This window comes from Thermobia domestica, chromosome 1 (genome assembly GCF_964235325.1).
Source record: "Thermobia domestica chromosome 1, izTheDome1.hap1.1, whole genome shotgun sequence".
Taxonomy (NCBI): Eukaryota; Metazoa; Arthropoda; class Insecta; order Zygentoma; family Lepismatidae; genus Thermobia; species Thermobia domestica.
The window spans coordinates 259,968,801-259,981,182 of record NC_137454.1 but is presented as its reverse complement, the minus strand read 5'-3'; the positions used below and the strand labels follow the sequence as shown (position 1 = coordinate 259,981,182).

At 34.6% G+C, this 12,382-nt stretch overlaps 1 protein-coding gene across 3 annotated transcripts in view; it reads left to right on the top strand.

Moving 5' to 3' along the window:
- The first annotated feature begins 3,585 nt into the window (after nt 1-3,585).
- Nucleotides 3,586-12,382, top strand: part of Herc4 (HECT and RLD domain containing E3 ubiquitin ligase 4) — a 171,408-nt gene continuing 162,611 nt past the window's right edge. The window contains exon 1 of one of the 3 annotated variants that reach the window (XM_081726048.1): nt 3,586-3,753. In XM_081726048.1, coding sequence (XP_081582174.1) covers nt 3,730-3,753 — 24 coding nt within the window. In that variant the 5' untranslated portion in view covers nt 3,586-3,729. Of the gene's footprint in view, nt 4,005-12,382 lie in introns of all 3 variants that reach the window. The other 2 variants (XM_081726055.1, XM_081726061.1) reach the window with 2 other exon arrangements.

Below are 12,382 nucleotides of genomic sequence, written 5' to 3'. Positions count from 1 at the left end.
TGGCATGTGTGGAATTAAAAGTATAAGTTGTTTATTAATTTCCAGTTTCAATATAACTTCTGCAAAATAAGCGTCATTATTCATTACTATGATTAATATTATCCCTTCTATTTATTTGTTTTGCAAATTTATTAAATAATCTGATCACACAATTTTCCAGACAGAATTTTTAGATGTTCATGAGCAAGAACTCAAATCTCTTCTTACACTTTCGTTGTTTAAGAGTATAAACGGATAGTACCTACCTGTATTGCTCTTATGAATTTACTTAATAAAATAGAAATACGATATACGGCATTTTAAGTGAAAAAGATAGTATCTTATTAGTTATACAACCTTTCATCAAACAGTGTTAGAAACAACCAGAAAATCTAACATTGATATACAATTGTTCAGATCATGTCTTGCCTCCCCACTTTTAACGTCCAACCGCCGCCACTGGCTGTAACAAACTGTTCAGCTGAACGTTCGTTTTCGGCTCTAAAAAGACTGAAGACTTATCTCCGTTTAACGATGTGTAATAAAAGACTGAACGAGTTATCTATTCTCCACATCGAAGCACACATCTTGACTGATGGACACACAGGGCCGGCGCAAGGGGGGGTCGAGCCGTGCCACCGCCCAGGGCGGCAATTCTAATGGGCGGCAAAATTTGAAAAAAGAAAAGAATGTTATCAAAATATAATGCTTTGTTATAGGCCTACATGGAAAAATAAAATTGTGTTTAACTGAGAATGCAATTGAAGTTACTTCACTCACATTCATGAAATTCAGAACATTCCCTTTATATTCAGTTATCAAACTACTAGCCACAGGTATCTCATTCAATATTTCCCTTGCCGTCTTTCTGCTACAGAGCAATTGACAATGATCGTTCGTTGTGTACAAATTACACGCAATAATGGAGAATGTCTCGTAAATATTTGGTAACACTTTCTTAGTTTCGTACCGATAACAGACACCACTGGTCTAGGACTGACAGAAGAAATAATAAAACAGCTAAAAGAAATAAACATTCCTATCGAAGACATGAGGGGCCAAGGATATGACAATGGTTCCGCTATGAAAGGCAAACATTCAGGTATTCAGAAGAGAATTTTAGAAATAAATTCCCGAGCCTTCTATGTTCCTTGCAGTAGTCATTCACTAAACCTTGTTGTTAACGATGCAGCCACAGCATCTTGGTGCGCTGTTTCATTTTTTTTTTTTTTGTATAGTTAAAAAGTTTATAACTTTATTTTTGCGTCAGTTCAACGTTGGGCCATACTAAACGAGCATATTAGTAGTCTCACTTTAAAACCATTAAGCACCACAAAGTAGGAAAGCCGAATTGATGCTCTGACTCTACTTACGTAGGATATCAAATAGGGAAGGCTTATGATGCCTTACTTCAAATAAGTAACGACAATAGAACAGATAGAATAGTCACCCACGATGCTCTGTGTATAGTAAACCAACTTCGTAACTTTTTCTTTCCTTTGCTCACTTGATATCCATTATGACTTTCTACTCCAAGTAAACATAGTAAGCAAAAGTCTCCAAAGCATTCATTCTCATGTGTTGGATGCAGTCGGGTTTCTCGAAAATATATCTGAGTACTTTGAAAGAGGCAGAAATAATGCAAAGTTTCATTCTTACTTAGTTTATGCGATGAAGTTAGCATCAGCATTGTATATGGATGATCCACGGATAGGTACTACACTGTAAGCTCGAAGTCAAAAGAAGAGAGAGTTTCAGTACGAAGCAGAGGATGAAGCAATTGAAGATCCACAAACAAGATACAAGATCGATTTTTATTACAAAGTTCTAGACGTGATTGTTTTAGCTTTAAGAGAGATGTTTGAACAACTTAAACATCACAGCGAGTATTTCGATTTTTTTTACGATATAAGTAATTTTAAAGATATTATGCTACCTGAACTTTTGTCTGAAAATTGTACTAAACTTGCCAGCATTTTAACACACGAAAAATCGAAATATAATCCCAGTGATTTGGAATACGAACTGAAAGCGTTATCCGCTATAATTAAAAGAGATTTTAAGATAAATTAAATGAAATGAAATCTTTGAGTTTTACGTCCCACGATTACGCCAGTGAGGCTATAGGAGATGGTGAAGATGAGAAATGAAATGAATGAAATCGTGAAATAAAGAAATTGGGAGGAAACGTTAGAATTCCACGGGCACGGTTTGTCCACCACAAAGTCCACACGGCGCGAGCTGGGATCGCACCAGGGACCCCAAGCACCTGAGGTGAACGCTCTACCACTGAGCCACCGCACCCCTTAAGATTAATTAAGGAACATGACTTTGCTTCCAATGTCAGTGTGACACTTAGGATTTTGTTAACCTTGCCGGTAACAGTGGCAAGTGGAGAAAGAAGTTTTTCGAAACTTAAGCTTATTAAAAACTATCTACGTTCTTCCAGGTCTGAAACGCTTGAGTAGTCTAGCGACGATATGAATAGAATACGAATTGGCTGAAACATTGGACTACTCGAATGTGATACAGAAATTTGCTCATATCAAAGCTAGAAAAGTTTATTTCAATTAAGGTATGTTAAATTTTATGTATCTCCATTGTGTTCAGTAAATTATAAGTTTAGGATAATCACTTAGCTTCTCGCAATGTCTTATTCACTATATTATCTTCATGCTCCATACTCTATTGGAAACACCTTTTAGATATAAAATAAGCTTAAAAATTAAAATTCTTAGTCGTGACTAAAACATATATTTTTTAAAAATTTTAATTTTTGTATTCGCTTCTGTATATCACAGATATACAGCGAAATCGAGCATACTGAATATTGTGCCATGTGTGTAGTCGTTTAAATATTACGTAAACATTCGAGAGAGGTAGTTCAGTTTTTTATTTATGTTTCCATTTTATACATGTTTTTAAATAGGGAATCTTACTTTTACGTGACACTTGAACGTCTTCTGTCAAAATAAGGTTTGCGAATTAAAGGGGCGGCATGTGAAAGTTTCGCCCAGGGCGGCAAAACTACTAGCGCCGGCCCTGTGGACACATCAACTTTGAAGAACTTATATACGAGTTTACAGCAATCAAAGTGATACGGAAGCACCTTCATTTATGACTCGTGAATTTAGTTTCTCAATACATTACATAATTTTAGGTATAACACATAGGGTCTACATAAAATGAATTGTTTGTACTAGGTGTATTAATTTATTATTGATTTTTATACTTCGCTTCTTATTTCAGTATGTTCACTAATTTTATATTAGCCTTAAAATAATGCAAATACAATTTTCTTTTGAGAAGGGCTCACATTAAGTTTGTGCCTAGGGCGCCGACGAAGCTTAATCCGCCACTGAGAGTTCGACTAAGATATGTTTTCTGCAAAAGCCAGGTCTTTAGTATTACTCTAATCATACGCCGAAACGACTCTGCATAAGGCGGATGGCCTTCTAGATGAGATAAAAATTACTTTTAAATCCAAGAATTCGAGACATACTATAATAGTTGCCACGACACACAGGTTGGAAACACTACTCTACAGAATGAGTTATTTACATGAGTGTTAGATACATTAAACACATTTTTAAGATCTAAGGGATGGCAACCATTAACTGAATATTTTTCGGATGGGATTTGTAGCTATTGCGCTGCACCTGGAAAGGAGGAGAAAGAAATCTCCAAAATTTAATGTGAAATGGATAATGAAGACAAAATATTTCCAGTAAATTCTCATACGTAGACAGCATGGCATATTTTGATGCCTGCATGGTAAAAATACGTTAAGTTGTACTTTATTTAGAAAGTAGTAAATCCAGGTCAAGCAATGAGCGGGAACAGAAATTTCTAGATGGGTATTCATTTCCAACGTTGGTTTCAATCCATGTAAGTTTGGCGATAGAATGTGCTAAGTAATGTGGGTAGGGTAAAGCATGACGAAAGTGGTTACTTGATGTGGGAATTCTTACCGGTTTTAGATTATCGTCGAGTAATCGTGAAGTGTACGCCAATAATTTGCAAGAGTAAGTTATATTTCTTGGAAACAAACGTCAGTGACTTTCATTAGTAGTATGTTTATAAGGCGTTCTAATAAAAAAATACATTTATGAGAAAATGTGTATGTAGCTATATTTGCCCTTGTACGTAATATAAAACACTTCAAGTGTTGATGTATAATTTATATATGTGTATATATAAAGTGTCGTTGTTAGAAATGAATCCGGAATGTAATTGTGAAGAGGCTAAGATTTTGTTGAACCATACTCGTGATCAATCTGGGCACATTATATTGATTGATCGAGAAGTATCTACGATTACAATGATTCAGAAATGAGATTAAGAGTATATGCAATACTTGAACAATACTTAAACAATTCACAAGTAAAACATGTTAATACAGGAAGTGAATCAGGTAATGGTTTACTTTTGGCGCACCACGTTTTGGAAGATTTACAGGTAGAAATCAATACTTTAAATGAAGAGATGTGTATAAGGAACAAATTTTTGCAAGCGATGGAATTACATACAAAGTAATATTAGTATTAGGTTTACAAGTGTAGGGTTACTAGTGTAAAATCACTACAAGTGCTTTACGACGCATAAAATAAATGAATGCATATGAAAGATTTCTGTATTATATACTATTTTCCATCTCCTATGTATCTCTGCACAGTGTATAAAAGCCGTATTTTGTTTACAAGTGGAGCACTATGTAACCATGACAACCATTTAACTCGGTATGATTGCCTAAACCTACTTCTTTTACTACTGTCGTTTACACGAATACTCACCATCGCTCATGCGCCTCCGGACGCACCCCTTCGCTACCGCTCGGGCTCCCAGCTTCATCCTGCCTTGACTCAGAGAGCATTCGTGCTTTTCAGTGATCACCTAGCACAGGTTGGTTCGTGTTTCTTGCACTGTAGTTTTTATACCATGAGTGATACCATTTCAAATCGTCCAGGCTGGTCCACCCGACTGTCTCATATTTAATTTATTTTTTTATAATGAGAAACTACATTCAAAATTATGAGACCCGTATTTTATTTTTGCTGAAAAAAATCTCTTCGATATACAGCCTTCCAAAATGGCGGTCCTCCTCTCGTATTGATCGAAAAACTGAAAAACATGTCAAATTGAAAGTTTTATTGTAGAGAAACGAGTGTACTTAGTGACATAATTTCAATAGGAGGAAGAGTATAAAGTTGTATATTTTGGTGGAGGGCCAAAATTCGTCTATTGGTCCAATAGAAATCGCGCAATTCACTCGCAATGTTGCCAACTTTTGTGAAAATTTTGCTAACTTCAAACATTTTTATTTCTATCCTCACGAGCCATATCAACCTCTGCTTCTAGCATCGAAATCTACTGGATAAGGTCTCTTAAAAAGAGGGTTGGCAAAATCCATGGTTTTTATTGAAAAAACAAAAAAAAAAGTTTTTTGGTTTAAATAAGTTGCTCTATGGTTTAAATAAGTTCCGTTCATATCATATATGGACGGAAATAAGTTTGTTTCGCCTTAGTATTATTATGCAACAACCGAGTTATGCTGGCATGCGTCAGATAAGCTTAAGGCGAAATCCAAACCGCTTCTCGACTTACATCCGAGAGAAATTGTCCTCAATTTCGACTCGGAACAGGACTAATTGGCCACAAATGCGATACGTCTGCCGACTCACTCACGAAGGACTCCTGATAAAAAAAATACGTTGTACTGAACTTTAAGTAGGCCTACTTAAAGTTCAGTATAATTGTCAAGAGTCATTTCAGAAGGACAAAAAGATAACCAGTTGCAGAAGTGAAAATCATTGTACAGAATTACATATGGACAATTTCAAAGTACTACAAGTCCAAGTTAGTTAACAACGACTTTGTTAATCCAAGTTAAAGAAATACAACGACTGAATTTGCGTATCAGTAACAAAAGTGAATAAAGATACGAATTATTTGAGTCCACTTCGGCTCATTCATTTATACATAAATAGATACCAAAGATACTTCTCATTTCACTAAATGCCTCTCTTGAGGTTTGTATGACCCTTCCCCCCCCCCCCCGAACACACAAAAAGTATGGCATTTCGATGTATTTTATCAATAGTAAACATTATTGAAACGAAACAATATTTAGAGTTTTTCTTTGATTGCAATTACATAACAATAGTAATAAACTATAAAAAAATTACAAAACAATCATTCGTAAACTTATTTAAAAAAGTTGCTTTTGTAGTATAATCTTTTTGAGTAATGAATGGGGAATTTAGGTCTGAATATAATCCGAATAATATACGGGAGTGATACGTGATAACCCACAAATGTTTGTTCATCAAGATTATACAAACACTTACACTTTTAAGAACATTTTTCGTACAAAAATGTATACAAACACTTACACTTTTAAGAACATTTTTCGTTTAAAAATGTAAAGGACATATGTTTCTGATTATTACATTCTACGTTTTACTATAATGAAAAGCTGAAAATTTCATTAAGGCGCCATGTTTGGTCGCCGTTTTCTCAAAAACCCCACCTTTTAAAAATTGAATTACTTACAAGTATTGCAGAAGTACCTAAGTATTTAATATCCGTTAACCGTCCATGCGGCTGCAACCCCTAAAGTTCGCAATTAATTACTGAAATTTCGATTTTTGTACTTGGAATGTAAATACTGTATTTGTTATGGGCATTTAGCTCCTGTACACAAGGCGATTTTAAAGGGAGTACAAAAATTTTGAAAGTTGAATCCTGACATCAAATCAAGTAGAAAAGTTCCGATAAACATGAGTCGAATTCTGCTTCGTTTTCAAGTTACAGGGTTTCAAACTCGAGACCCAAAATCGGCTCGCGACAGTGGAAAATAAAATAGATATTTCGCGGTAAATCAGAAACTGTGCGTGAAATTTATGATGAAATTCAGAAAGTTGATTTGTATCAATATGATGATTTTTACGTGCGTTGCAATTCGGTTGGCAGTGTTGCCGACTTGGTAGAACTTTTATTTGTTTCCAAATGACAGTACGTGGTTTTCATTTGATATTTGGTATTCGATAATGATTGTAAACATCATATGAAACACAATTTTCCCCGTTTTCGAAAACTTACATGTATATCATTAAAAGGTTTTATCTCGTGCGTTATTATACTACGGAAGGTATAACGTCGTTGTCTTCCCGCGAAAAGTTGTAGTGACGTTTATAGGGAGTGACCAGCTTGGTTACTCGTGGCTCACTGAGCGCAGTAGACGGTTGGTAGTGATTGGCTACCCTCTTGCCACACCCTCAGTGACGAGCAAGTCCAAGCGCTGGAAACCAACGACGTTATACCTTCTGGAGTTTAATAGTTTGCAAAATTGAGTGAATTTCACTTGATATTTAACATCATTAGTAAAACCAAAATGTCGAATAAAACTACACCTGTGTAAGTTGTAATATCATTAATAATAATAAGAAAAAAATTTCTTTTTTATTATTGCAGAACCTTTCGTAACTACGCATCAAGTTCGAACTTGTTCAAGAAGCGAACTGATATCTGCTGGACAGGTTGTAACGTGTTCAAGAGGTTCTGCTGCAACCACTTAACAGTTTGTTACGTGATTTGGTGTCGTGAACATTGTCCTAGTGTTTCCTGGAACCATGAAAATTGTGTTCACTGGTAACATGACATTGCAGTGCACTAATTACAGTGTTTGTGTGAATAACAATGGAGAAGTACTATCACAGTAAGGATCGTATTAAATGTGTTGATTATCCTAGAAGGCATAAGAGGATTGATTGTGTGCAGAAAGAATTCTCGATAAAAAATGTATCTTGCGGTAAAATATATGTATTGCGTACAGCGTGTCTGCCGAAACGTAGTATTAGGAGAAGTTGGTTATTTGTGTAAAGGGTGCTTTGAATAGAATAGAATATTTTTATTGTCGTTAAACAACATTTGTTGCAATAGACAACGTCAAGAGAATATACAAAATATATACCGGTACATTAAATATATAGGTACATAGCTAGTCACTTTTTATTTTTTAATTCTTCCTCAAATTCTAAAACGCTATACACAGCTGTTTCAATGAGCCAAGATTTACGATGTTTCTCGAAGTTTCTATTACACATACCACGAATTTCTGTAGATAGAAGATTATACATCTTCATCGCAGTGTATTTATAACTCTTTTGTTTTTTACTTAACCTGAAATATGGTGTATCGAGGTCGTCTCCGTATCTTGTGTTATAGCAATGAATTTTATTTCGGGTACTGACATTTTCCAAGTTTTCTTTAATATACATGAGACAGCTATAGATATACATTGTACCGTGAACAACGAACCGAATATTTACCGTGAACAACGTAAATGTGTGTGTGTGTGATATTGGTGACCATGGAAGAAAGTTTAAAGATGAAATTATGCAGCAGCAAGATAAAGAATTTGTTTCTCTAAATGTAGATTTGGAAACCATTAACCAGACAGTTAACATGCTAAACATAAATGTGTTGTCATTAAAACGGCCGTTATCGGTGAAACCTAGACTACGGTGAAGGATTCACCTCTCAAAATTTTTCATATTGCCTTTCAAATCGCGTTGTGCACAGGACACAAATAATCACCCTCCCCTAATAGTACGTTTGGGCAGACACGCTGTACGCAATCCATATTTTATCGCAATATAAAATTTTTGTCGAGAATTCTTTCTGTACACAATCCTCTTACGCCTTTTAGCATGATCAACGCATTTAATACGGTCCTTACTGTAATAGAACTTGTCCATTGTTATTCACACAAACACTGTAACTAGTGCACTACAATGTCATGTTACCAGTGAAAACAATTTTCATGCTTCCAGAGAACACTAGGACAATGTTCACGACAGCGAATCACGTAACAAACTGTTAGTGGTTGCAGCAAAACTTCTAGAACAAGTTCGAACTTGATGTGTAGAGGTTCTCCAACAAGAATTCTTCTTTTTCTTCTTCTTCTTCTTCTTCTTCTTCTTATTATTATTATTATTATTATTATTGTTATGACAAGTTACACCGACGTAGTTTTCACTCAACATTTTGCTTTAAATGATGATGGTAAATATCAAGTGAAATTCACACTCATTGTTTCAAACTATCAATAATGCACGAGATAAAACCTTTTAATGAAATATATGTAAGTTTTCGAAACCTGTTGTGACGTGGGGAAAATTGTGCTTCATGTGATGTTTACAATCATTAATGAATACCAAATGTCAAATAACAACCACGTAGGTTATTTGGAAACAAATAAAATTTATACCAAGTTGACAACACTGCCAACCGAATTGCAACGCACGTAAAAATCATCATATTGATACAAATCAACTTTCTGAATTTCATCATAACTTTCACGCATAGTTTCTGATTTAACGCAAAACATATATTTTATTTTCCACTGTCGTGAGCCGATTTTGGTCTCGAGTTTGAAACCCTGTAACTCGAAAACGAAGCAGAATTCGACTCATGTTTATCGGAACTTTTCTACTTGATTTGATGTCAGGATTCAACCCTCAAAATTTTCGCACTCCCTTTCAAATCACCTTGTATACAGGAGCTAAATGCCCATAACAAATATTTACATTCCAAGTACAAAAATCGAAATTTCAGTAATTAATTGCGAACGTTAGAGGCTGCAGCCGCATGGACAGTTAACGGATATTAAATACTTAGGTACTTCTGCAATACTTGTAAGTAATTCAGATTTTTAAAAGGTGGGGTTTTTGAGAAAATGGCGGCCAAACATATGGGCCCAGGTGGGTTGGGCTTTTTCAAAAGAGCCCGGTTTTTTTCAAACCCTGAGGGTTGCAGACTTTACTGGTATTTATCATATCTCTAGAACAGTTTGAGATTTCAAGTTACTGTGAACGGCGGATGATGTACTTACGTAAGTAGTTTTCGAAATGAAAACTTTTAAAAACGTTAATTTTTTTATCCCTTATACAGTATCTTTGTTCATATTCATTCCAAATCAGTCATATCATGATCATAGTCTACACTTTGGATTGCATTGCCCCGTCCGTCTTACTTGCGTTGCATCTTACTGGAATAGAGGTCACCAAAATTTGTATGTTTATGATAGCGTAGTGTCCTAAGCTTTGCAACACTGAATAAGAAATCTGATATTGTAAATTTTAGTGTAATTATGTAGACTTAAAATGTGTATTAACCTGACGTGGTATTTGAAAAAACTGCAACTTTATATTAAGTTCACAACACTGCTAATCTGTGGTGTCACATTGAGTGTCAAACAATTCTCCCTGTTAATATTTGCATGGTACAAAATTTCAGCGTTTTTCTTTCTTTTTCTTTTTTTTGTATTGTAAAACTTACAAGGGCTTATCGAGATAAGTGGTCCCCCTATATATATATATATTCGTACTGTTATGAGTGTATCCCCGAAGTTTTACTTTGTGATCAGCACATGATAATTTTTTACAAGAGCATACAGTTAAAAATCCGTTTAATTTAGGGTCTAGTTATAAAATGGATGGAAATGATAATTTTGTGGCACAAGATGAGGCGTAAAATTATCACTAGATCAGTGAACAAACCACCATTCATCCCTTTATAATTAGTGATAGCGCCAGAAGGGAAAGGGATCGGAAATCACACTGCACTTTTTTGTATGGCGGACTTTGTATTAATATTTTTTTTTTTTTTGTACTGTTTTTATTCAGTAAATTGTAGTTTGCGTTATCTCCTCCAATCGAACAAAATTAACTAATTTATGTGATAAAATGTGAAAAATCAAATAGAATACACATTCAATACCTTGCTCTATAGTCGTCGTTAAGGTTATACAAGCAAGTCAACAAACTCAACATAACTTTTCTCAGCAGTTTATCAAGACCATTCTCCGATATTGAAAGGACCTCGTTGAAATTCTCTTCTCTCTTCCCTGACGAATGAACGTGGACCATTTTTGTATGTTACTTTTCCCGAGAACTCCCTCCTTTTCCCTCTACTGTTTGTGTGTTGTGACTGAGAGCAGAAATAACACATATTTTCAGTTCTTGGTACTAACTCAAAGATAGGCTGACTTAGTGTATATTTTCTAGTACGTTCAGAGTCTGTAAGCGCACACTGGGAAACAAGGCCCAGCTTTATAGGTCATACTAAGCCAAAGCTTGTAGATATAATAGAGATATGAAAATTTATAATTGTCAACAGAGTACTTTTCCGAGTCTTCTCTTTCCTGAACATTTACAAATGATTCTTTTCTTATGAACCACTCAAAGATGCTTTCACTTTTTCTTCACAATTGATTGCAAATCAATTTAAAACTTACAAGATGACAGATTTCAGAGAGTGGACTTATTTTGTGGTAATAAACGTAGTAGTACAAAATTTTCGGATGATGTGAAATACCAAGTGAGAATCATAGTATCTTACTTTTAGCAAAGTTTGGGTTTCAGGTGATGAGAGGAAGGGGATAGTGGAATCTTGCTCTGTCAGTGTAATATTTAAATCTGTCAAAAATTAAGTAAATTGAATTCCATAGTACTATGTTTTTATTCTGATTTAAAATTCTAAATTGTGGCTCAAATATTCACTCTTCGTTACGTACCTTAACAAGTTCAGGCATATATATGGAGAGTATAATAATAGGTGTTTCGTATATATGAAGTAATTTATTATATGAAGATAATAGATTCACATTCCGTGTATAGACGGATTGATTTTTTAAATAAAAATCGTTGATTTAAATCAAATTCCGAAATTAATTTAAAGTGAAAATAAGTAAAATCCAGCCTCTGTTGTGTTATTTCAATTATGGAAGATAATCATAATACAATAAGGTGCAAATGTATGTGCAGCACAAGATGAAAACGAGTGTTTCATGCAGAGGATGATTAGGGAAAATCCCGTTTTGAACGGGTAACGGAGGAATTCTGCTTTCTTATCTTCGTAACATAAGGTTTTTAAATCGTTAACTATTCCAACGAGAAAATCACCATGGACATTTAAGACGAAAATTATTTTGTGGGCGCGTCTGTTTGTTTGTTCCCAGATAATAAGGGTGTATTTATAAAGGGGTCCGACTCTCCCTCCGAAACTTAAATCTTTTTTAAATTTTATAACTTTAGGGGAAATTTGCGTATTTTATGTGTATTTCGTGCCGCAAGCTAGTTTTTTATTTTTATTTTTTTTATTTTTTTTTAGGTATGCCCCTGCCAAATATGAGTAACTTTTGTGAAAAAAAGTATTATGTTGATAAATGTCGCCGCACCTTTTCTTTAGTGCTTAAGAAACATTGGGATTAGAGATGCAAAATAGTCGGCTTTTTTGAATTGATTTTTTTTCACATAAAAATCCGGCTTTTTAGGGAAAAAAAACGGAAATTTTGGCTTTTTTCATTTTCATGATTTTTCTATCTAAATAGCTTTCTTAC